The sequence below is a fragment of the Lissotriton vulgaris genome, chromosome 6, assembly GCF_964263255.1.
Source record: "Lissotriton vulgaris chromosome 6, aLisVul1.2, whole genome shotgun sequence".
In the NCBI taxonomy this organism is placed as follows: domain Eukaryota; kingdom Metazoa; phylum Chordata; class Amphibia; order Caudata; family Salamandridae; genus Lissotriton; species Lissotriton vulgaris.
The window spans coordinates 1,726,593,490-1,726,621,481 of record NC_141694.1 but is presented as its reverse complement, the minus strand read 5'-3'; the positions used below and the strand labels follow the sequence as shown (position 1 = coordinate 1,726,621,481).

General features: G+C 46.7%; 1 protein-coding gene across 1 annotated transcript in view; it reads right to left on the bottom strand.

Annotated features, from left to right (window-relative positions):
* Positions 1-20,961, bottom strand: part of FAM177B (family with sequence similarity 177 member B) — a 108,574-nt gene extending 87,613 nt beyond the window's left edge. Inside the window, exon 1 of the mRNA XM_086927947.1 lies at positions 20,825-20,961. Coding sequence (XP_086784073.1) covers positions 20,825-20,851 — 27 coding nt within the window. The 5' untranslated portion in view covers positions 20,852-20,961. The remainder of the gene's footprint in view (positions 1-20,824) is intronic.
* Positions 20,962-27,992: the final 7,031 nt, after the last annotated feature.

Genomic DNA, 27,992 nt, shown 5'->3' with positions numbered 1-27,992 from the left:
CGGAATAATGGGTGTTTACCTTCCCCCGGTAAGTACATTGGTGGCACTGCGGCCCACATCTTCAGCATCATACTCATATGTTTTCACCACCCATTTGAAAAATGCACAGGTCTCGCTCATTGATGGCCAGGACCGACATACACTTTTAGACACACCTCCCGCCACAAGTTCTAGAATTGCGAACTTTAGAGCTGGGGAGCTACGTTCGAATCTCGGCATCAGCTCAACCAACATCCTGTGATTCCAGGCAAATCGCTTTGTCTCCCCGTGCCTACCACAAATGAATGTGTTCTTCTGTAATGTAAATTGTGCTCTTGCCATGTTGTCGAGCTCGCGCGATATAATAGCGCAAGGAAAAATAAAGTTGGGAAATTCGAGTTCACACACTACTGAACGCGCACTCTTAAGTGCATCACAAGTGCATTGTGAATCGGAGCATTTCACAGGCCTGTCACAGATAAGAAATGCTATCAAAACGAAATCCTACAAAACAATATACTACTGGCCGGCAGCAATTCATACCCGGACAACGTCGGGACGGGCTGCTAGTAATTCATAAATGTTTTTGAGAAGCCTTGCTGGTAACCTGCGACTTAGTTTCGCTTTTTGGGGAATATCGCAAAGTAATAAACCTGCATTCAGGCAACATCAATGACCTGTGGGCGCAGTTCTACGACTTTCTTGTAAGTTCTGTGCATCCATTCGTGGACTTTACCTTTCCAAACCAATGCTATCAATTAATTGGTCAAACCATTTGAAAACTACACTCCCCAGAATGCACTGATTTGTTAAATGAAAGCCTTGCCGTGTAAGTAGCAAGGATGAAGAAAATCGTTGCCTTGCTTTCAAACAAATGAAATGTCCCAATGCATTTCACAAGGAAAAACCAGAAACAAAAGAGCATGCCACAAATATGCATCTGAATCATTCTATTGAGCTAAAAATAAACAAGGTTTATGTTGCCATATTTCCCTGTTCTTAGATTCAAACTAAATGTTTTGTCCTTTACCAATTTGGAAAATGATAGCAATGACCCTGTTTGGATTGGTGCATCGGCCTCTTTTACTTGCTGACGACTAAACGCATGCAATAAATCCTAATGTGAGAAGGAAGCGGAACACAAAATATCTGGCTCTAAAAAGCAGGCCATGCTGCCTGCCAGCAGACATGTGCATGTATCAAGCTGATATCTTAACAGATATTCATCACAAAGTGCTCTCTGTATAAACATCACTGCATTTCAGCCATTTGATCACCAGATGAAATAGAACATGTTGCATTTGCACATGATGAGAAAGGCAAACTCCATTCCTGAACCACGTCACTTGCATCTCTCTTCTCCCTCAGTCATAATACAATACTACTTACCAACTTCCTGGTTGCTAGCCCATTCTTGTCTAGTATGTGTAATAATGCGCCATTAACTCAAACCTTCAAAATCACGCGCATACAGGGAATAGCTTAGCTGTTCCATAAAGAGGTACTGAAATTATTACACAATAAATAATACAAATTATTAAATACATATGATTTGTCAATCATAGCTGCGCTATGCCGGCATTAGCATGGATGGGAACGAGACAGGCTTCCAGGGGCCTTATTAAGGGCCATATTTTGCAGAATGTGCTGCCCTCAGGGCAGATTCAAGTGAAATACGGAGCAGCAGCTTCAAAGACGCTCCGCGTTTCACAGTGCAGTTTATCTTTCAAGAGAGGAGAGAAATCCCCTTGCAGACGAGTGCAGTGAGTGGGTGCACCCGCCTGCAAGAGGATGTCTGGGAGGTCCACAGGACCCATATAATTCCCCCCCCCCCCCCCCCCCCCCTCAAGGTTGCCTTTAGGAGGCACACTGAAAGGCATGTTTGCACCCGCATTGGTAATACAGCGCAGGCGCAGAAGCAAAGTGATTCCCTCATTTGCATGGGGCCACGCCCCTATGACAACGTGGGAACACCTTCTCATGATAACACTGGTACTGTATATGCGCCAGCGCGATCTGTAGTACAGAAGGGAACGCACAAGCGTCTGCAGCCCCTTCTGTAATACGATAGTGTCCCTAGGGCACACAATGTATAAAACAGCCCTAGGTGGTGTTTCTTGTCACAAGATTCTGATTCATACCTTCAAGTGAAGATCAACCTATAGCCATTCAGAACACACCTAAAAGGAACAGGATGAATGTTAGACAGGAGGTACTGGGCCACAATTGTATACAACAGAAAAATACGATAGTGCCTGTTTGGCAGTTTACATGACATTAGGCAATCGTTGACTTTGAGGTGGTGGCTCTTCCACTATAGCGGAGGAGCGTCGCCTCACTGCTTTTAGGCAGTGTCAAGTAGAAACGTACAACGATAATGACTTAGAGTTAGTCAGTCAATCAGTCAGAAATACTTTATTCGGTTCATTGCAAAAACCATAAAAGTGTACTAAACATCAAAAATCAAGACCAATTAATAAAAAAAAGATTTGTGCAAATTAGCAATCCATACAGTACATTGTCGTGTTTTTTAAAAAAATATACACTAACGAGATAGGTAAGGAAGAGTGTCTGCAAATGTCACATTATAAAACCATTGAAACACAAGTACAAATTTTAAAAAGAAGACAGAGCACTCGAAAGAAAATCATTTGTTGCTCCGCTATATGCGCTGGGTCCACTTGATTGTCCTCTTAAGTCTCATAGCTATTGTCAAGAAATTTGCAATATTTAAAATCTCCCAGGTATTAGACAGCAGCTGTAGATACAGAAGGGCAGGTTTAACTTGTCTAAAGCCCTTGTCTATAATAAGAGGAATAATGAACCTTTTTATGAATTGGGCGAAGGTGTTCACAAAAGAAAATAAAGTGCACAGTATCCATGATGGAAAAACCATCACAAGAACAAATCTCCAAATCCTTCTCCTTAGTCCAACCTGGGCGTTCTGTAAGGAGGAGATGGAATTTGTTCAATCTGAACTTGGTCAATAAAAAAAAACAAAAAACGATGATTGATATTGTTAACAATTCTTAGATAGGGTTCTATTTCACTTGAGGTTATTAACAGCTGGTGAGCCCTTACTGTTGGTTTACACAGCTCCTTATCTTCTCTGTCCAGACCTACCATCAACTTATGGGTGTCTTTCACCCATTTCACGTCCCACTTCAGCAATTTGTTCGGCTGCTCAAACAGTTCCGGGCGAGCCAGTTTAACTGCTAGATTTTTAACATAGTTCAGCCAGGGGATGGTATTACCATGCTCAAGGGCTAAGCAGTCCCTGAGAATCTCATGGTTTAACTCTAGTTCAGGGTTCAGCCAGATTGAGATCCATTTTAGTAACGGAGCTATGGCTATGCGATCTTCTAGATATCCTGCTCCACACTCTTAATGAGCAATATAACCAGGGGTTGACTGGGGTACGGAGAAGATAGATTTCAGAAACTTATCCTCAGCCACCTGCAGGGCCTTTACGTTTTTAAAACCCCACAGTTCAGCTCCGTGCATGGCTAGTGAAATACATTTGGGAAAACAGAACAGGGTGGCTGGACAGGAGAATTACCTGCACAATTTTTAGTCACGCAGTCAGAATGTACCACGTGGCCACAGGGTTTAAATCCCAAAATGAATTTATTTTCTTTACCTGAGATTATCAAAGTTTCAAAACACACAAGCATGAACAAAAAACTGTTACGACAGTGGATTCATGTGTACAATATCTACAAATACACAAGTTTACAAATGTACACTACTTACAACAATAAATCAAGCAAAACAAATAAGCATGACACACCAAAAAACAATGGAAAGAATTCAGTGAACACAATAAGTTGCAATTATCTACAGTGCAAAATTAGTGCATGAAGCAAATGTGCGACCAGTCCATAGGACTATGAACCCAAGGGACAGGCGGAGTAGATGGAATAAAGTGCCTGCCTGTCTACCAAAGCCTGTGGTTGAATGTTTTTTGGGTTGCACAACTAGGATCCAAAATAATGAGTTGAGTTCTATCCTAGAGGCACCCTTTGAGATTGCCACAGGGTGGGAGTGTGGGACGCGTTTCGAACCTGGATGTTATAGGTTCTCTTCAGGACAGGGACTGGGAACAGTGAGTCTGCACGGGGGCATTGGAATTGCCGTGGTGTCGGTAAATCTCAAATGGACAGTAGATTCTGGAGTTCACACTGTGGTAAACCGAAGATGTAATGCCCACTAAGCGGTGCACAATCAGGAATGAGGGGGGCTCACATTTTGCAGCACGTGGGTTACAAGCTGTATTCACAGCTGGCCGGTAGAGAAATTTATTTTATCACAAAGACGAATTCAAGCCGGCAGGCGGTTATTTAATTAATTAAACCGGGACTCGTTTGTAAAGATACGCTCCGTCAGTCAGTTCGGCAAAACGCTCATTCTGCTAACATGAGCAAAACGCTCATTCTGTTAGCAGAATGAGCGTTTTGCCGAACTGACTGACGGAGCGTATCTTTACAAACGAGTCCCGGTTTAATTAATTAATTAATTAAATAACCGCCTGCCGGCTTGAATTCGTCTTTGTGATAAAATAAATTTCTCTACCGGCCAGCTGTGAATACAGCTTGTAACCCACGTGCTGCAAAATGTGAGCCCCCCTCATTCCTGATTGTGCACCGCTTGGCGGGCATTACATCTTCGGTTTACCACAGTGTGAACTCCAGAATCTACTGTCCATTTGAGATTTACCGACACCACGGCAATTCCAATGCCCCCGTGCAGACTCACTGTTCCCAGTCCCTGTCCTGAAGAGAACCTATAACATCCAGGTTCGAAACGCGTCGACACTCCCACCCTGTGGCAATCTCAAAGGGTGCCTCTAGGATAGAACTCAACTCATTATTTTGGATCCTAGTTATGCAACCCAAAAAACATTCAACCACAGGCTTTGGTAGACAGGCAGGCACTTTATTCCATCTACTCCGCCTGTCCCTTGGGTTCATAGTCCTATGGACTGGTCGCACATTTGCTTCATGCACTAATTTTGCACTGTAGATAATTGCAACTTATTGTGTTCACTGAATTCTTTCCATTGTTTTTTGGTGTGTCATGCTTATTTGTTTTGCTTGATTTATTGTTGTAAGTAGTGTACATTTGTAAACTTGTATATTTGTAGATATTGTACACATGAATCCACTGTCGTAACAGTTTAGGTCTCGCCTGTCGATGCGCATGCGCATCGAGCTTGCAAGACTATGAGGGCTTATCCACTCTTTAACCAACTTGCAAGGAATCGTGGCGATTCCTTGCAGTGCACGAGAAATGTAAGGTCAATGCGCATGCGCAATGAGCTTCAAAGCGCGTGCACATGGCCCCAGCTGCCTGCATTGCCTGCTCTCTCTGTTACAGCCTCCCCCAGCTCCGCCTCCTCACTTATTGATTGCACGGCCTTGCCTCCCCTACTCTCCTCCCCCCTCCTCCTCCTCCTACTCTCCTCTCCCCTCCTCCTCCTACTCTCCTCCCCTGCCTGCCGTGTCGCACCTCTCCCCGCTGCTAACAAAGACACATACCATTTACGAAAAAATTGGACCCGGAAATCAAATTTTGGTTTAATTTTTTTTTTATCTAGTTACAAAAGTTATGTTGCATAAAGAACGTTTTGGAAATAAATGCCCGCCTGCATTCGCCTGCCTTGCGTGTTTTTCACTTCAGGCGCATCCCTCCCACACACCCGCTCCGCCCCTCCCCTGCCTGCCGTGTCGCATTTCTTCTACAGCCTTCGACATCTGTTCCCCAACCCACAAAACGCCAGCACCTCCCCTCTTTCTTCCCGGACACAGCCAGGCTCGCAATTCCACTCCCCCTCACGACGCACCTCCGGATCCGCCCCCTCCCCACTTTCTCTACCACCACTCTAGCACTGCTTGTCTTCCGTGAAACTGTCTGGCACACGAAAGTCTTACCATTAACAAGACCTATTGCCCAGCAGAAATGACTTTCGTCTTCAACTCTAACTTGCCCAAATCTATTTTTTGGGACAATGAAACATACTTATTTGTTAACAAACTTTTCTACAGCCTTCGACATCTCTTCCACAACCCACAAACGCCAGAACCTCCCCCCTCTGTTCCCGTACACAGCCAGGCTCGCAATTCAACTCCCCCTCCCCAGACGCCAGCACCTCCCCTCTCTGTCCCTGCACACAGCCAGGCTCTCAGAACACAATAAACGAAAGACTTGAAACTGAAATCGTCGACAAAAAGAAATAATGACAGATGCATTACAAGCTACATCGCCTTGTACATTCCCCAATCAGCAGACCTACTATTCCCACCCCTCCCTCTACAGCGTGCTACGCAACAAATAGCGATAGTATGTATAGCATTGCATCTAAAAAACAGTTAATATTACAACCCACAAACGCCAGCACCTCCCCCCTCTGTTCCCGAACACAGCCAGGCTCGCAATTCAACTCCCCCTCCCCAGACGCCAGCACCTCCCCTCTCTGTCCCTGCACACAGCCAGGCTTTCAGAACACAAAAACGAAAGACTTGAAACTGAAATCGTCGACAAAAAGAAATAATGACAGACGCATTACAAGCTACATCGCCGTGTACATTCCCCAATCAGCAGACCTACTATTCCCACCCCTCCCTCTACAGCGTGCTACGCAAAAAATAGCGCTTGTATCTATAGCATTGCACCTAAAAATATTTAATATTTTGACATGTTTATAAACGAAATGAAACACACAGAGTCAGTCCAATTCAACGGGCCTACTATTTCCCTCCTCCGACACAGCGTGACATCACAGAGCCTCTAGCACATCCACGTGACTAAACAGTCCTCGCAACCCGCCCTAACCCCCAACAATACGCCGGACCTGCTGGGACCATTCTTTAATACCATTTACATGAACACACAGCCAGGCCACAGACTCCAAGGCTTTCATCAACAAAACTACAGGATGCTAGAGTACTTTAAGCGCCGTCGTCAAGATTGTAATCACTTGTGAAGTTCCTTTGGGGCTGTGCTAATTTAGAACAGCAGGATGCGAGCCGGGTGTTAGCTCGAGAACAACAACAAACCCAAAAAAAAAAAAAATCCCACTGAAAGAAAATACTAACACTAGAAACGTGATGTTTTTTTAACAAAACTTATTTCCTTTACATAACCATGCCTACTATTTCACAACTTCCCTCTACAGCGTGGTATGTAAAATCGGGCTATTCTACGTCGACGCTTGTACAGACTAAAGATTTCCTATGTTGCCTTCAGTGAAACATTTCCGATGTTGCCTTCTTTTGGATAACCACCATATTTCTCATACACACACATTAAGGGACGCATCCGCAGCAGCCTCACCCTCACTCACCCTCACCCTCACTCACCCTCAACCCCTCATGCCATTTTGAAGGGTAACTTGGAGCAGACAGTTCAAGTCGAATTACAGTAAGGGCGAAAATGGCGTCTGGAAACGTTATGTTTTTATAACAAAACTCCTATAGTTTACATACCATGCCGTACACACACAACAACAACAATCCCAGCATTTAAAATTACCCACAGACACATTCAAGGGCCGCATCCTCAGCAATGCTCACGATTTTTATAGTAAAAATAACAACACAACTTTGATGGCAAATACATCAGCTCATAACATTTCGCCACACCTGTCTCTACATTTATGTATTGCCAAACAAAATTATCTACCATCTTTCTAATTCGCCCACTGTATTTTAACGTTGCCACACACACATTAATGGAGGCATGCTCACCCTCAATCACCCTCACCCTCAACCCCTCACCTACCCTCACCCTCACTCACCCTCAACCCCTCACCCTCACTCACCCTCAACCCCTCACCTAGACTCACCCTCACTCACCCTCAACCCCTCACCTAGCCTCACCCTCACTCACCCTCAACCCCTCACCCTCACTCAACACCTCACCTTCACTCACCATCAACATCTCACCCTCACTCACCCTCAACACCTCACCCTCAACCCCTCACCCTCAACCACTCACCCTCAACCACTCACCCTCACCCTCACCCTCACCCTCACCCTCACCCTCAACACCTCACCATCACTAACCCTCAACCCCTCACCCTCACTAACTCTCAACCCCTCAATCACCCTTACTCTCACTCGCCCTCAATACCTCACCCTCACTAACACTCAACCCCTCACTCACCCTCACTCTCACCCTCACTCACACTCAACACCTCAGCCTCACCCTCACTCACCCTCACCCTCACTCACCCTCAACCGCTCATGCCATTTTGAAGGGTAACTTGGAGCAGACAGTTCAAGTCGAATTACAGTAAGGGAGAAAATGGCGTCTGGAAACGTTATGTTTTTATAACAAAACTCCTATAGTTTACATACCATGCCGTACACACAACAACAACAATCCCAGCATTTAAAATTACCCACAGACACATTCAAGGGCCGCATCCTCAGCAATGCTCACGATTTTTATAGTAAAAATAACAACACAACTTTGATGGCAAATACATCAGCTCATAACATTTCGCCACACCTGTCTCTACATTTATGTATTGCCAAACAAAATTATCTACCATCTTCTAATTCGCCCACTGTATTTTAACGTTGCCACACACACATTAATGGAGGCATGCTCACCCTCAATCACCCTCACCCTCAACCTCTCACCTACCCTCATTCACCCTCAACCCCTCACCCTCACTCACCATCAACATCTCACCCTCACTCACCCTCAACACCTCACCCTCAACACCTCACCCTCAACACCTCACCCTCAACCACTCACCCTCAACCACTCACCCTCAACCACTCACCCTCAACCACTCACCCTCACTCACCCTCAACCCCTCACCTAGACTCACCCTCACTCACCCTCAACCCCTCACCTAGCCTCACCCTCACTCCCTCACCCTCACTCAACACCTCACCTTCACTCACCATCAACATCTCACCCTCACTCACCCTCAACACCTCACCCTCAACCCCTCACCCTCAACCCCTCACCCTCAACCACTCACCCTCAACCACTCACCCTCAACCTCACCCTCAACCTCACCCTCAACACCTCACCATCACTAACCCTCAACCCCTCACCCTCACTAACTCTCAACCCCTCAATCACCCTTACCCTCACTCACCCTCAATACCTCACCCTCACTAACACTCAACCCCTCACTCACCCTCACTCACACTCAACACCTCAGCCTCACCCTCACTCACCCTCACCCTCACTCACCCTCAACCCCTCATGCCATTTTGAAGGGTAACTTGGAGCAGACAGTTCAAGTCGAATTACAGTAAGGGAGAAAATGGCGTCTGGAAACGTTATGTTTTTTTAACAAAACTCCTATAGTTTACATACCATGCCGTACACACACACACCAACAACAATCCCAGCATTTCAAATTACCCACAGACACATTCAAGGGCCGCATCCTCAGCAATGCTCACAATTTTCATAGTAAAAATAACAACACAACTTTGATGGCAAATATTGCATCCAGCCTCTGACCCATTCAGCAACATACATCAGCTCATAACATTTCGCCACACCTGTCTCTACATTTATGTATTGGCAAACAAATCAGCCACCATATTTATCATTCTACAACCTGTACACACACACACAGAACAACAATTACAGTATTTACAAGTAGACACACACACATTAAGGGACGCCTCCGCAGCAAAGTTCTGTTTTTACAAGACGTACACACACACCAACAACAATTCCATCATTTAAAACTACCCACAGACACATTCAATGGCCGCATCCTCAGCAATGCTCACCCTCAATCACCCTCACCCTCAACCCCTCACCTACCCTCACCCTCACTCACTCTCAACTCCTCACCCTCACTCACTCAACACCTCACCCTCCTATGTTGCCTTCAGTGAAACATTTCCGATGTTGCCTTCTTTTAAATAACCACCATATTTCTCATACACACACATTAAGGGACGCATCTGCAGCAAAGTTCTGTATTTACAATACGTACACACACAGCAACAACAATTCTAGCATTTAAAACTACCCACAGACACATTCAAGGGGCTCATCCTCAGCAATGCTCACGATTTTACTAATTAAAATAACGACACCACTTTAAGGGAAAATATTGCATCAAGCCTCTGTCCCATTCAGCACCATACATAAGCTCATACCATTTCGCCACATCTGTCTCTACATTTATGTATTGCCAGACAAATCAGCCACCATATTTCTCATTCTACAACCGTACCCTCACCTTCACTCAACCTCACCCTCAACGCCTCACCCTCAGTCACCCACACTCACCCTCAAAAACGCAACCGCACTCAGCCTCACTCACCCTCACCCTCAGTCACCCTCAACACCTCACCCTCACACACCCTCAACACCTCACCCTCCACCCCTCCCCCTCAACGCCTCACCCTCACTCACCCTCAACACCTCACCCTCACTCACCCTCAACACATCACCCTCACTCACCCACAACAACTCACCCTCAACCCCTCACCCTCACTCACAACACATATTATGTTACAATTGGTATCACATTGGCAAAAGATAAAACTATTGCCATTGGAAATAACAAACATTAATTCGCTATTTTCAAAACAAGCACATAAATAAAAAAGCTGTCCTTTACAATACCAATAGCACAGACTTTCCAAATGCAAGACCTATTGCAACACACATCCACAAACGGCAGTCACCCACTCTGCTTCAGTCACCCACTCTGCTTCAGTCACCCACTCTGCTTCAGTCACCCACTCTGCTTCAGTCACCCACTCTGCTTCATTCACCCACTCTGCTTCATTCACCCACTCTGCATCATTCACCCACTCCGCATCATTCACCCACTCTGCAAATTTGTGAATGTTATGCCTTTTTTATACAAATAAACAACTTTTAGGACGGAAAAAAAGGGGGTCTACGGAGTAGTGCATCAGATACGTTATACACAAAATATACTTCCCAAAAGTGACCTACAGCATGCAAGGATGTTAATCAGGCTTCGGGCCAAAAAGCAAAAGAAAATCGTACAATATTACAACAATATTACACCAACAAAACAAATACAAATATGTGCCAGGAAGCGAGGACGAGGATGTACAAAGACAAAAGTGAAACAGCCAACTTTTTCTTGGGGCAATAAACAAGCACTATTCATCCGGAGAATGGGACGGATTAAAGACAATGGTCAACTGTTACACAAAAACCCGTACGCATAGAATAGCAGTTATTCACACGGAATTACATCTAATATAAGAAACATATTACGAAAATACAACTATTCTGAAACAGCCAACTTTTTCTTGGGGCAATAAACAAGCACTATTCATCCGGAGAATGGGACGGATTAAAGACAATGGTCAACAGTTACACAAAAAGCCGTACGCATAGAACAATAGCAGTTATTCACACGTAATTACTTCTAATATAAGAAACATATTACGAAAATAGAAATATTTTTTCACAAAAAGCAAAAAAAAATATCATTACATCACTGTACATCCACTTCATACATTGCTAGGAATAATAAAGTCAGCAAATACACAAAGTTTCCTTTCATACATCAAGTACGTCAATAACATATAATCCGGCTACTTCAGCATCACAAGAAAAAATAATGCAAACACAACTTACATCAATATATTAAAAAATAATTAGCACTTCAAAGTTCGAATCACAGCTTTTGTACGTCAAATAACAAAAAACAGCAAAAAATACATTACATTACAGTTTAACAAAACATATGCATTACATATCAACAATAAAAAACAAAACTTTCCGTTACATTACAAACATTTACAAATATTACGATCGAAAAAAATACATTTCTCAAGTCTTTAACTTAAACATAGTATATATACTACATTACATTACATAATAACAATCTTTGGAATACATTCTTACCTGTCAAACGACGCAGCAACACCACAGGAACAAGAACACGCCTTCCGCGCACCAATATTCTCGATCTCTGGGGAATTCCACCGTTGACGTAAGCAAATCGGAACGCTACGTCAAAAACGTCGCGCTCCGATTGTTTACTTTTTTTGACGTTTATTTTTAGCCAATCACAACACAAATAAACTAGACCGCTAAACATAGCCAACGTCGAAGTGACGCATTGCGTCGGCCATTTAAAAAAAAAAAAAAAAAAAAAGGGACTCCACAAACACGTTAAACACATAACACCACACAGTTAGTACAAAACATACACAGTTACATTACATACAAATATACACATAAGACAGAAGAAATACAAAGGGAACATCTAACACCTTTTGTAAAACACAACACATATTACTTAATTAATATTAACATACACACACTCATAACATCACCCTCACACACCAAAACTATCACACTCCTTCACACACCCTCAATAACCCTAACACAACATCTCCCTCATACACCATCACACACCTTCAGCCTCACACCCACTTACTCACACTCACACACACTCACACCCACTCACACTCACACACCCTCACACACCCTCACACACCCTCACTCCCCTCAAAAAATAACACCCCTCACAACAAGCTCACACTCACTACACCGGACAGCCGCACCCACTCACACCCCTCACACTCTATCACCATCAACACCCCTCCGCCTCACACAGCCTTAGCCTCATCCCCTCACCCTCACACACGCACAATAACCCTCACACCATTACCCACACACACTCTAACTCTCAGCCGCAACAACTCACTCACACTCACACTCCCTCGCTCACCCTCACACTCACACACTCACACCCCCTCACCCTCACACCCCATCACCCTCACACCCCCTCACTCACACTCACTCACAATAACTCACACTCAGACTCACACACCCTCACGCTCACACACCCTCACACGCCCTGTGCCTAACAACACCTCTCACACCCTCAATAACCCTCACACACACTCACACTCACACACCGTCACACACCATAAACGTCACACCCCCTCACTCACCCTCACACACACCCCCTCAAACTCAAACACCTTACACTCACACACACACGCTCCACTACAACTCATCACAACACTCTCAAACTCACTACACCACACACACTCTCAGACGCAAACAACATCACTCATCCTCATCCTCATACACACTCACACCCCCTCACCCTCACACCCCATTACACTCACACACGCTCACACCCCTCACACTCACAACAACACCCTCACACCCCCTCACTCACACTCACTCCCAATGACTCAAACTCACCCTCACACACCCTCACCCTCACACACCGTCAAACACCCTCTGATTAACAACACCTCACACACCCTCACTCACCCTCACACACACACCCCCTCATCCTCAAACACCTTACCCTCACACACACACGCTCCCCTAAAACTCATCACAACACTCTCAAACTCACGACACTTCACACACTCTCAGACGCAAACAACATCACTCATCCTCACACTTACACACACTTGCACCCCCTCACCCTTACACCCCATCACACTCACACACGCTCACTCACCTCACACTCACAACAACACCCTCACACCCCCTCACTCACACTCACTCCAAATAACTCACACTCACCCTCACACACCCTCACCCTCACACACCGGCACACACCCGAAAAGTCACACACCCTCACTCACCCTCACCCTCACACACCCTAAAAATAACACCCCCTAACGCTCACACCCCCTAACACTCACACCCGCCTAACAGTCACCCCCTAACACTCACCCCCTCACCCTCACCCCCTCAACATCACCCCTCACACCCTCACACTCACTCCCTCAACACCCCACCCTCACCCCCTCACACTCCCTCATTCACCCTAACACACCCTCACCCTCTCACACACCCTCTCACACACCCCTCACACACCCCCTCACTCACGCTCTCACACACCACCTCACACACCCCCTCACTCACCCTCTCACACACCCCCTCACTGACCCTCTCACACCCGCTCAGCCTCACCCTCACTCTCCCTTACACTCCCTCACCCCCTCACCCTCCCTCACCCTCCCTCCCCTCCCCTCAACCTCACCCTCACCCCGCTCACCCTCAACTCCCTCATACTAACCCCCCTCATCCTCAACCCCCTTAACACTCACCCCACTCACCCTCACCCTCACCCTCACCCTCCACCCCCTCACCCGCACCCCCCTCACCCTCACACCCCTCACCCTCACACCCCTCACCCCCCTCACCCTCACCCCCCTCACCCTCACCCTCACCCCCCTCTGACACCCCTCAGACCCCTCACCCTCACCCCCCTCATCCTCACACCCCTCACCCTCACACCCCTCACCCTCACACCACTCACCCTCCCTCACCCTCCCTCCCCTCCCCTCACCCTCACCCCCCTCACCCTCAACTCCCTCATACTAACCCCCCTCATCCTCAACACCCTTAACCCTCACCCCACTCACCCTCACCCCCCTCACACTCACCCTCACCCTCCCCCCCTCACCCGCACCCCCCTCACCCTCACACCCCTCACCCTCACACCCCTCACCCCCCTCACCCTCACCCCACTCCCCCTCACCCTCACCCCCCTCACCCTCACCCTCACCCTGACACCCCTCACACCCCTCACCCTCACCCCCCTCACCCTCACCCCCCTCACACTCACCCCCCTCACCCTCACACCCTTCACCCTCACACCACTCACCCTCCCTCCCTCACCCTCCCTCACCCTCCCTCCACCCTCACCCTCACCCCCCTCACCCTCAACTCCCTCATACTAACCCCCCTCATCCTCAACACCCTTAACTCTCACCCCACTCACCCTCACCCCCCTCACACTCACCCCCTCACCCGCACCCCCCCTCACCCTCACACCCCTCACCCCCCTCACCCTCACCCCCCTCCCCCTCACACTCACCCCCCTCACACTCACCCTCACCCTCACACCCCTAACACCCCTCACCCTCACCCCCCTCACCCCCCTCACACTCACCCCCCTCACCCTCACACCCCTCACCCTCACACCCCTCACCCTCACACCACTCACCCTCACACCACTCACCCTCACACCACTCACCCTCACACCACTCACCCTCACACCACTCAGTGCTACAACACATTTTGTGTTACAATATGTGTCAGATTTACGAAACATAAAACTATTGGCATTGTAAATAACAAAGCAATTATTTTCGCAATTTAAAAAAAAAAAACATCCTCACCCTCAAACTTTCACCCTCAACACCTCACTCACACTCACTCTCACTCACCCTCACTCAGCCTCAACTACTCCCCCTCACCCTCACTCACCCTCAACACCTCACCCTCACTCACCCTCAACACCTCACTCACCCTCACGCTCACCCTCACTCACCCTCAACACCTCACCCTCACACAGTGCAATAGCTCTCAGACCATTTCAGTTAGAGCTTTTAGAAATATTTATGGCTTTTTTTATTTGTAATTCTTTAGCATTGGCTACAGGAAACAAAAATGCTAAACATTTACAAAAAAAACCCATAAACAATTCTAAAAGCACTAACTCTAATGGTGCGAGACCTATTGCATTTCCAATGCTTGTTGTTCATGCTTGTGTGTTTTGAAACTTTGATAATCTCAGGTAAAGAAAATAAATTCATTTTGGGATTTAAACCCTGTGGCCACGTGGTACATTCTGACTGCGTGACTAAAAATTGTGCAGGTAATTCTCCTGTCCAGCCACCCTGTTCTGTTTTCCCTGTTGCTGAGATCCGGGCTGGGCAGACGTAGGATCCAAAACCTTTACTGTTCCACAGTAGTGAAATACATTTAGCATCATATATCTTTAGCACAGCTTCCAACGGCTTCACCCCCAATTTGCGAGTAAAACCCAAAACAGCCAAGATGGACCTAGCGAAAACATTACGTTTTGCAGCCAGTTGGGGCAACCATGTGGACTTGTCATCAAAAATAACCCCTGAGTATGGAAATCTTGAAACCCTAGATAAGACATTCCCTTCGCAGTGCAAAGTCATAATTCTTTTCGGTTTACTGCCCACGATCATTATATGCGATTTTGAAAAATTCACACTCGAGCGCCTTCATAAAACCAGCAAATGAATTTAAAAGACTTTGCAACCCTACAGCTGTGCGTGCTATAAGAGCGGCATTGTCCGCATAGAGTAGTGCCGGAATAATATGCTTGCTTGCCCTCGGAATGTCCTTGCACGCCTTAGTTAAAACAGTACCTAGGTCATTAGTATACAGGGTAAAGAGTAGGGGGGCTAAAATACAGCCCTGCCTGACCCCGTTAGTAATCCCAATCCTACCCGTACAGTTACCCAGACGGTCATATCTGACTGTGGCCGAAAGGTCCTTATGCAGGTCAGCAAGGAAGCACACAATATTTTTTTCAATGCCAAGTTTAAGAAGGAGCCTCCATAATTTGGACCTATTCACCAGGTGGAAGGCCGAGGAAAGGTCCAGGAAGGCTAGATATATTGTGCCCTTATTGACAATTGTGTATTTCCCAATTAATAATTGAAGGTTAAGGCTTTGGTCTATAGTACAGCGGCCTTTCCTAAATCCAAATTGTAGGCCTGAAAGCATGTTTGTTTTAACCAACCAATCTGTAAGTTTACCTAAAACCACCCGATCTAATACTTTCACAGCGGAATCAATAAGAGAGATCGGGCGGTAACAGCTAGGATCCCCTCTATTACCTTTCTTGAAAATGGGCACAATCACAGATTCAGACCAGGTACCCGTGATCCCTGATTTACTTACCCTATTAAAAACATTAGTTAAAACTCTAGACCATGTCTTGATGTCAGATTTAAAGAGGTCTGCTGAGACGCCATCAGGGCCCGGGGCCTTGGTACTTGTCATCTTCCTGATGGCGTCTGCTACCTCTATCTCAGTAACCACTAAAGTATAGGGAACCATATTAGGGGTAGATATAATCTCATTCCCTAGGTTTTCCTCTTCGTAGACTGCCTTAAAATGAGAACACCACACCTGTTCCTGGATACCACAGTCCAATTGATTGTTACAAGGGTCATGAAAAAAGGGTTTATTTGCAACAGCCCAAAACTTAGAGCTGTTCCTGAGAACATCTATAGAGGTTAATTCTTCCCAGGCTGCTTCCCTTATTTCCTGCCTTCTGACTTCCAGTGCATTTTTATAGGCTTTCCTAAGTGAGGCTACAATAGCCCTATCTACTGGCTTGCATTTCAGGGCGGCCATCAGCCTTTGGTTGGCCAAAGAACAGTTTTGGTCAAACCAGCCCATCCCAACAGGGTCCTTCGCTTTACCTGGTCGTCTAAGGTCAGCTGCGACCTGGGCGCAGATTTTTGAATAAGCCTCTAAGACCTCCTCATTCCCTAGCTTGCACATTCATGGCCATATACAGCTCAGTTCCTACTTCAGTTAGTACGACTCTGCTTCATCTAATTCTACGTGCCTGGTCTGTAGGGCAGATATCATACTTGTCCGTCCTATTAAGGGGCAAATCCGGCTTTTTGACTTAGAGTTGTTATTATGTTATGCTTTGTGTGCTGCTGCTGTGCTGGCGGGTGGGCGGGGTTGCTCTGCTCTCGGAGCAGGGGAGGAGTGGTTTACCCACTCCTGAGTGCGCAATGACTGTTTGGTCCGCCCTCTCTTGCCGCCCAAACCAGTAATGCACACTTACCCCGTTCTCCATGCAGGCTGCACTGCAGCCTGCATGGAGGACAGGCCCACCACTTCAGCCCCTGGCTGAGCGCCGTATCACGGTGCTCAGACCAATCACAATGCTGTCTTGCAACATTGTGATTGGCTTAGGGGAAGGGAGCCTGGCAGCCTGCTATCTGTTCCTGGAGTCGGCAGCAGGAGAGAGCAGGAGCAGAGAGACGGGACCCGGTGGCAAGGTAAGTTTATTTTTATTCCCCCCCCCCCCCCCCCCCCGTGTGACCCATCCTGCGGGCCCCACCCCCGTGCCTGTCCCACCATCCAAGAGCCATGCCGGCTGCCACTGAGACTGTGACCAGACCACTCTACTACCGGAAGGTCGAAGAAATGCTGGTGAGGCGAACACCAATCAGCATCAATAGGTACCTGCAGACTAGGGTGAGAACAAGTGAACAAAACAAAAAGCCCAAAGCAGAAGCCACAAGGAGTATTTTTAACTTTTCCACGCATGGACTGAAGAGGTACCAAATAACGATGGTGTAAGGTTGCGAATGACAGCGTGGACCTGTTCATGGTGGATCACAAAGTCTAATGGTGAAAAAAGATGCCAGAGGTTGGCATCTGTGTTTTCCAATGCCCACTACTTGCAACCAAAGCACTAATTAGGCACTGACTGTGCCTACTGAAAAAGCCCACCCTTTGTTCAACCTCAGTGTTCACCCTCGACCTCACATTTTAGGCATCCCCACCATATGCCCAAATAGAACAAAAAATGATCTTCATAGTTACACACACTTAATCACCTTTTTGTTCAACCTCAGTGTTCACCCTCGACCTCAAATTTTAGGCATCCCCACCATATGCCCAAATAAAACAAAAAATGATCTTCATAGTTACACACACTTAATCACCTTGGATTTTATCAATTTCACTATAACATGGAAGTTCACTGGAACACCACAGTATGTCCAAGCTTTGATCTTGGACCGGTGGTGGAAGGCCTCCCAGTGCTTTCTTATATTCAGACCTTTTCTCATAGCAGCCCCCCTCTCAGTACACGTCCTAGCAATCTCCTGCCAAATCGCCTGGAGCTCCTTGTTGTTAAGCTGAATCTGCGATCCCTCACAGGGCTTTTTACTTTTTTATTTTACAGAGTTTGATATAGCGCGAACTTGACCAGAATGTATCAGAGCGCTTTACATAGCACCAGTTGCTTTACAAGAGGACGCATTTTTTTTAATTTCTTTTTCTTAGGCACGGGTATATTAAGTGATTTGCCCGGAATCACAGGATGTTTTCAGCGTGATTGCCGAGACTCCCAACCCAGTTCCCCAGATTCGAGGTTGACCGCCCTAGCTGTTAGGTCAACTCTGTCCCCAAGGCTGCGACATCTTCTCTAAGACACCTTGCGATATACTAGTGACTTATCTTCAATCAATCTATCAATCAATACACTTGTAGAGCGCGCTGCTCACCCGTGAGGGTCTCAAGGCGCTGAAGGGAGGGGGGGGTGCTGCTACTGCTCGAAAAGCCAGGTCTCGAGGTATTTCCTGAATGTGAGGTGGTACTGGGTCAGACGTTGGTGTGCGGAGAGAGAGTCCCATGTCTTGGCCGCTAGATAGGAGAATGACCTTCCCCCGGCGGTGGTTCTGCAGATCCGTGGGACGGTGGCGAGGGCGAGGCTAGCGGAGCGGAGTTTGCGTGTAGGAGTGTAGAACGTGAGGTGGCTGTTGAGGTATTGTTACCCATTTAACAAAAGCTCCAAGGGCTCTTCAGTTGCAGAATGGAGGCATATGCCGTTCTTGTGGCTTACATTGTTCAGAAATGGCCAATTTGCTAATTGTATGCTATTCTCAACAGTGTACACATGGTGATGTAATATTAAGCACAGATATAAGCTGCAAGCAATAAAAAAAAATTGAGATGCACAACATTCATATAGGCATTGACAAACCACTATCTAAGGTCCAGAGATAAACATGGTTACTTCTGAATGCATGACTTTTAATAAACGTATGTAAAAAATACACTAGCAGCAAGCACATTTTCACAAAATCGCCCTGGCCCCTTGGGTGCGATGAATCGCTGCCACTCATAACACGGGTAATCAATAAACAGCATAAAGCATTGCATGTTTTACAATCACAACCTACTGTAACCTTTCCCTTTAGAATTTCTAGGAGGGACCCGACCTCTCCAGTGGCACTCGCTCATGAAGCCTTGCCTCATTGGAATGTTCACTCCTGAGTTTGGGTCCGCGTGGGGTGGGGCTTGGTCCTGCGAGCAGTCGCTTTTAATTAGATAATAGGTGAAAATGGCAAGTGCAGTGCTAGGAAGTTACAAGATTCAGTAAAACAAATACAAATAATGTTTGGAGCGGAGGAAATAAATTCACTGCTGCTGATACCATTTGCACTAACATTTGCTTCCACTTATCAGTTCAAAACAGCATGTCAACTGAGTTCTAAAGCGAGGCATTCACTGGCAAGTGTGATCGGTTGATGCAAATGTCTGCAAAACGGGACCTATTCCAGGGAAAGAAACAATAGTGAACGCCAAATAGACGCCCATACAATAAAATCCGATGCAATCTGGAGATCTCAGAGGAATCCCTTCCCTGTAACCAGGCACCGGTGGGTGCATCTCACAGCTCAGAGGTGCTTAAGAGCTCGCGCCGTCTCCCCTCCCCTCCCAGTGGACATTCCAGTTCACCATTCATCCAGTGGAACCAGTTGTGGCACTCTCATTCCTGAACACCTGCGAGCAAACTAGGTTATATGCAAGCAAAAGAAAACTGAGTTCGTCCTGCTAATAAAACCTAAAGTACCAATTCTGCCATTTATTTCGTAGCGTTCCTAATAAAAAGAGTTTCCACTTACCAAGTCGCTTTTTTCCTGTAACGTACAAAGTTGAAAAGTTGAGCCACCCTTGATGGCTTTTATGTGTAAATTGTATAAAATGTGTGTTGCATGCTTTCTTTCAATGAGAGTCTTAAAGGGAAAAGACGCGATGCGAGCCTGCGACCGCTAATGACACAAAGCTTTCAGAATCGCAGTACATTCTTAAGTCGCTAAACCATCCCACAGCCGCTGCGCATCTCAGACAGCAACGGAGACTGCAGTCCGTGACCACAGAACAGTTTCAAAAGGCTAGTGACAGTCTAATGTTAAAACCCACAAGGACCCTCCCCATAAGAAATCAAAGCACAGGGGAGAGACTGGAGAGTAAGCTGCTCTGTTCGTGACGTGGTGCTGCTGCGCATCTATCCGGGTCTCACTCTCACCTGCACGATTCGCTCGGTGTCCCCCATGGCCCGGCGGCGAGGCTCGCGAGCTGGTCCCTGTGAGGCGCTGCACGCGCACAGTGCTCCGTACACCTGTAAGTGCAGCGCCAGAGGGGCGCGCGCCTGTCAGGTGGAGCCGCCGGGCCGTGGTGGGCGGGGCGCACACACCCTGCACCTTTGGTTTCTTTCCAGTGATGTTGTGGTATGCTGTGGTGGCTGCATATTGTTTGAGTTCAGGGCAGAGCCTTGTGAACACGAGCCTCCGCTGATAGGAAGCAGGTGAAGAGGCAGCGAGCCCGGGGCTGCCGGCAGACTCTCACCGGCCTCTGAGCGAAGATGCTCGTTTGCCACGTCATACGTTTGACAGCCTTTGTTGTGATCGCGTGTTGCCGTCACGGGCACGGACGGTGGTGTCATTGTCCACGCGTCAGGGAGGTGGGAAAGGTTTAGAATTTACTCGGCCCTGCTGTGGAGGCATTTTGGGCTATTTTGTAAAACTGTTGAAAACATGAAATTATTTAAGGCTGTTGGATCAGGAATCCAGCTAATAATAAAAACACTGGCTAGGCGATGAAAAAGTTACAGTAAAATTCATTTAAAAAAACAAGAAAACGAGTGACTACTTAACACTGGGCGTAATTACCTGAAATACCGCACAAAAATAGGATGTGTTAACAAGCGTTCCATTAAAAAAAAAAAAATAGGTCTGTCGTAGGCCGCCAGCCTTCTGGCAATTACTGTTTAATTTGTCATAGTTGTTGCTACATTGCTACTTACTGAAAAAACACACCACCATAGTAATCTCTGGCACTGAAGGGAACTACTTTGTGTTTGTGTGTGTTCCTTGTGAAAAAGAAGCATACTGTAACTTGTACTGGAATCAGCCAATGTCTGAGGTAGGCTGATACATTGACCCTTAATGCATGCAGAAATGGGTGGAAGAAAAAGGTGAACGACAGCAACCACTGACTAATGGCTAGGGTAACCAGACGTCCCTGTTTTCCCAGGACGGTCCCCGTTTTTGGAGAAGTGTCCCCGTGTCCCAACACTTTTCTTCATGTGACTCAAATGTCACTGTTTTCAAACAGTGTCCGGGTTAAACACAGAAATGTTCCTGTTTTTCCTTGTTCCGGTTGAGGATGCACGTGCATGCTCTCTTTTTTGGCAAATATATGCTATAGTCCTTAAACCCTTGGGCGTGGCCGCGATTCTGCGCCTGTACGGCACATTCCGATCGCAGGTGCGGTCATGACGGCGGGGAGCCGTCATCAGCACACAAGCACTGTGTGCCATGACGGCTCCCAGCCGTCATCAGCATGGAAGGAGTTAAAAGTGTAAATGTAATAAAAAGTACTAATGCTGCTGCGTAAAGGAGAGGGATGCCAATAAAAGACCTCAGATTTGTTGTCTGTAATGCTTCATCTCGGTCTGTGGAGGGAGCAGTCATAGTACTTTTTCTGTGTCTATAACAGCTGTCAAATATGTCAATGGTTACTGCAAACCGTAGTCCTACTTCTATGTCTATGACCTGTCCCCGTTTTTAGGTTTCGCCTGGGGCACGGAGCTCCTAGCTCCGCCCCCAGGAGAAATCTTTAGTTTTGCAGTATGGGGGACGTGAATCCGCCCTCTGTTCCATTGGCTAGCTCCATAAATGGAGGCGAGCCATTGGAACAGAGATCTGTCCGTCATTCACGGACCAGATTCGTGGGCGTTCCCGCGATTTATTCCCTGGGCGTACCCTCTGTGTAGTCATGCGGCGGTGGGCGGAGTTGTTTTTTTTTTTTTTGTCTCGGCATCCAGCTCATTCCGCGGCCGACCGCCGCCGCCGGAGGAAGTCCAGTTCCAGGTGAGTTCTTTTGATTCCGCCCCCCCCCCTCCGGCTGTCGTGTGCCTCCACGCCCCCCTCTCCCGCTGTCCGTGTGCCTCCACGCCCCCCTTCTCGCTGTCCGTGTGCTTTCCCGCCCCCCCCCCTCCCGCTGTCCGTGCCCTTCCTTGTTGTTATAGTGCAGTAGGAAACATGACTCATGGAGGTTTCTATGTACTTATTTTCTCAACTCTCTTGATAAATCTAATATACCGGGTTTTAGCGGGCACGAAGAGATGTGATTAGCATACGTCCACGTTCTATTGACTCCCCGATTATAACTAGAGATTATCTTCTAAACTAACGGTTGGCTGACGCCATTAACAAACAAGGAGCTGGTAAGATTTTCTTTCTTGTTCGATGTCTCGGGAGACGCAATTGTCAGTTGGGATGGTACTTATTAAACACATGTATCGTTTTTTGTAGATCCAGAAAAGTTTATAAGACAGTGGCGCAGTGAGTACATTTCAGAAGTATTTATTTTCTTACACATGACACGGCACGTAACATAAAGAGGGTGGCTCTTGATAATATATTGGGATTACGGCTTGAAACAGACTTTTTCTTGAACACTTATCGGGACGCACTTCTTCTTGCCTGCACCATAAGCATCACGGGATAGGTTCGTTAGCACTTTTACTTTGTCCTCTTACTTTGTTTTCTCTCTTTTGTTTCTTTTGTTTCCCCGCCCCCCGCTGTCCGTGTCTTTCCCGCCCTCCCCTCCCGCTGTCCGTGTCTTTCCCGCCCCCCCTCCCGCTGTCCGTGCCTTTCCTTGTTATTGATTGTTCTTCCGACCAGATCCTCCACTATAACGTGCCTCATTCGGCAGCTTCGGCTCACCTTGCTCAACCATGTTGTATAATATTATTAGCTTTTGTCTGTGTATAGAAAAGGTCCATCATTAATAATTAACATTTTAGTGGACCCAATGGATCCCGGCTATAGCTGCTACAGCAGGGGGCTCACCACGCCTCCGGTTGAGTCTGTGCATGTTGCAGCACACCACAGAGCTGCCCTCAAACCGAAGAGCCTGCAGTCAACCACAGTGTGTGCTGTGGATCCCTGGCAGCATTGGTTGTTGCGGGCAGGCAGCAAGCACCTATGAATGTTGTATGCCCAGTTTTTAATGTTGGCATTCAGCGCCATCTTATAGCTTTTTTTGGGATCCGAGCAAGAACTATTTTAGGGCCCTCTGTTCTGAACAATTTAGTAGGTATTACTCCTTTTCAGCTAAATATGATGCCAAAAGAATAGTATATGTTAAACTTTCAGAAATGGTGAGACGTAAAAAATGGCAAACTCAAGCTACCCAGCGTACAGTAGATTAATAGTGCCGAAAGAAAGCAGCCATTTCTTTAGCACTTCGATGTACATTTTTGTACCAATATTTTATGTGAAACTCCGTGCCCAGCCAGCCTGTTTTCTGATTGTAGGAAAGACAGGGTAAGGGAGACCTGGTGGATAGTTTGTGAGCTAGCAGTAGCACACTGTATTAACATATGTCCTAAGAATAAAGCGCCTGAAATTGCAGCTTTAAGGATCAGATATCTGTATTCAAATGTAAATCACCCAACCCAAGTGGCATTCTCGCTTCAACAGAGAAAATAAAAACACTGCTCAATTAATTGTCACCATTCCTTTGGGTGAAATCTGATCACTTTCTTCTTATTTCCTGTCCTCTTCTTTGTTCTCCGCTGTGTGCACTGGCCTGACAAGTTCTGAGTAAGAGAAATATGGGGGGGAAGGAGGTGGGGAGACATAAGAACTGGTGAGTGCTTTCACGATACTGGGTGGCAGCAGTATTACCCTGGATTGCTCCCTGAGTCTAGGGGTTACTGACGCGGAGCCTACACTGCCTACGGACTAGCAGAGCGTGTGGGCTTGTCTCTTTCCAAGTGCCCTTGGCGTGCTTAATTACTGCTCGAGGGGGACTCTGCCATGACGCCACCATCTACTGCCTGCGCGGCGGAGCACGGTTTGGGACGTATCCTGTCACCTGACGGGCATTGGCCTGATTCGGCTCCGGTGTGCCGGTCTCGATGTCTGTATTAAGCATGGGCGAATTTTGCGAATCTCGCGTTCGCGAATTTTGCGGATTTGCGAACTCGCAATCCGCAAAATCCGCGAATTCTCGCGAATTTGCGGATTTTTTTTTTTGTATGTTTGCGCGGGTTTCTGCCAGTTCGCGAGGGTTTTGTACAATGTCGCAAATTGCGAACTTACCTGTCGGGTCGCAAGTTTCGCGAACTTGTTGTTTCTACGTGTCCAGCCTGTTTGGGACACTCTTCTTCATCACTGCCACTCTCTGTCACCACTGCCACTCTCTGACTACTCATGCCACCCTCTGGCCCACCCATGCCACCCTCTGTTTCATCACAGCACCCTCTGGTTGTCCAGTCAGTGTACATTATTGTGGCAACGCAAGCACACCTTCCCTGCCTCAAGTGACCTGAATTAATTTGGGGCTGATTAATGTGTCACAGAATATTTTTTTAGCTGGCACCTGCTTCCTTAGTGCTTCCTGATTAGTGATCTTTTGCACTTGCTAAGTGCTTTCATTGTTGCAAAATTAGTTACAACACCTGCCCTGCTCCAACTGACAATAATGAATTAGGGGCTGATTAATGGATTTGAACTTCCAGCCTGGCTCCTGCTTGTCTCCCTTAGCTGTAATTCAGGACCTTTGTGGCATATGTGTAACTATTCTGAGGTTCAGAGTAGGGTCACATAATAGTTGCAACTGGCAACTGAACTCTGGAGGGGCCCCTCAGGAAGCACTACAGGAAATGGCTACTAATGATGAGCCTGAACTTTTGAACCTGGTAAGTAGTTTCAGTTTTGCTAAGATCGTATTTCTGCAATTTTGCACTTATTCGCGGGGCGCGAAGTTGTACTGGGAAGCCGCGAACTCACGCGAACAGTGCGAGCAAAATCCGCTGCTCGCGGATTTGCAGATTTTGCGGGAGATTCGCGAATCTCGCGGATTGCGAATTTACCGAAAATCCGCAAAATCCGCGAGCGAAACGGATTTTCCGCCCATGCTTAGTCTGTATTTTTTTGGACTACCCTTACTTGGTGTAAGGAACCACGCCCTTTGGATACTGTGGCGAGTGATTGAGCCACACGCAGGTGACCCCTTTGGGCTTGGCACCTCCTTGCTTTTTCCTTCCCCTGACCTCACAGGGTCCCTTACCAAGTGGGCCACTCCTCCTCCCCCACTACTTTTGTTTGTAGGTGCATCTCCATGTCTTTCTCTCTCCCTTTCCCTACGACAACCACCTTGAGGTGTCCTACGCCGGGGAGACGACAGGAGTAAGCGCACCTTTTGCTCTGGGTAAGTCAGGCCTAACGACAGTACGCTTCATTTGTGTGTTGTTAACCAGCCATGTTTGGACCCCTCCCGTTTTTAACTTGTCCTCCCCACCTGTGTATACTTACTATGTAGACTGTATAACACACTGTCCTTTACTGTGATGGATGAACCATACTATGTTACTAAGTACGCTATGACATAACTGACCCTACGTGCGGCTCTTGGAATTATGCTCTGGGGCTCTGTGTGTGTGGGTGTCTGGCTCTGTGTGGGTGTCTGGCTCTGTGTGGGTGTCTGGCTCTGTGTGGGCGTCTGGCTCTGTGTGGGCGTCTGGCTTTGTGTGGGCGTCTGGCTGTGTGTGGGCGTCTGGCTGTGTGTGGGCGTCTGGCTGTGTGTGGGACTTCTGGCTGTGTGTGGGCGTGTCTGGCTCTGTGTGTGTGTGTGTCTGGCTCTGTGTGTGTGTGTCCGGCTCTGTGTGTGTGTGTGTATTTGTGTGTGGGGCTCTGTGTGTGAGCAATGCCAATAGCTCTAACTTTTCCAAAGGCGAAACCATTGCATTGTAAATGCTTGTTTGTTTTGAGAATCTGGTCACCCTACTAATGGCTGAAGTTTGGCTGAAGCCCCTATAATTAACTATGTTGTACACATACGTTTAGTAAAATCAAAAGGCCTTGTCTAACACAGACCTAAAAGGACAATCAATCTGACATTGATTCCAAGCCTCCTTCCTGCCTTTGAGAAGGAAGAAAGAAAGAATGCAAGGGAAAAGAGAGAAAGACAGAAAGAAAGCAAAAGAAAGGAGAGATAGAAAAAGGAGAGAAGGAAAGGAGTAAAGAAGGGAGCAGGGAAAAGAGAGAAGTGAAGAGAAGGAAAGAAGAAAAAAGTAAAAGAAGAAAAGAGAGCAACTAGAAAAAAGGAAAGATGGAAGTAAAGAAAGAAAGAGAAAAGGTAGAAAGGAAAAAGAAGGAAAGAACGTGAAGGAAAGAAAGAGAAGAAAGCAAAGAAAAGTAAGAAAGAAGGAAAGAAAAGAAAATGCAAGAAAGAAAGAACCGAAAGAAAGAAGGAAAGAGGAGATATAAAAGAAGACAAGAGAAGGAAACAAAGAGGAAAGAAAGAAAGAAGGAAAGAAAAAAAAGAGAAGGGAGAAGAAAGGAAGGAAAGAGAGCAAGAGATGGAATGAAAGAATTCAGGCAAGAAAGAAGGCAAGGCAAGTAAGAAAGCAAGAAAAGGGGTAGAAAGAAGGACAGAGAAAGAAAGAAAGAAAAAGAAAGGAAGTGAAAGTGGAGGATGGGAAGAGAAAAATAAAGAGATAAAGAAAGTAAGAGAAAGAAAAGGAGGGCAGGAAAGAAAGGGAAAAGAGAAGGAAAGAAGAACGAAATAGAGGAGGCGGAAGGAAAGAAGAACGAAAGAGAGGAGGCGGAAAGAAAGAAAAGAGAAGAGAAGGAAGGAAGGAAAAAGAAGGAAAGAAAAGGAAATTAGCAAAAGAAGGAGGGAAAGAGAAGAGAAGCAAAGAACTAGAAAAGGAAAGAGTGGGAAAGAAAGAGAAAAGGAAAGAAAGAAGGAAATAAAGAGAAGGAAAGAGAGAAGGAAAAAAGGAGAATGGAGAAATAAGGTAAGAGTAGAGAAGGAAAGAGAGATGAAATGAGAAGAAAAGTAAGAGAACAGGAACAGAGAGAAGGAATGACATAGCCCAAGAACAAAATCTATAGGTAGTGGTGAAGGGCATGTGTCCTTAATATTAAAAAGAGTAAGTCCTTCCCAAACAGCCTGGCTCCACTGCAGGGAGCATTGGGGCCTTTTGTTATGAACGGTTGACTGTGCGGCTGCTCCACACAACGCCCCTCTGCTTTTCATTATCCCAAATCCAGAAACCAGTGTGGTTGTTCCTGGTGGAAACCTGGTTAAATGAACAATCTGCACCAGATGTCTTGTTAGCTCTGCCTGAGGGGTATGCCATTTTCAGGGTCGATAAACTTGGGCAGAGGGGGGGA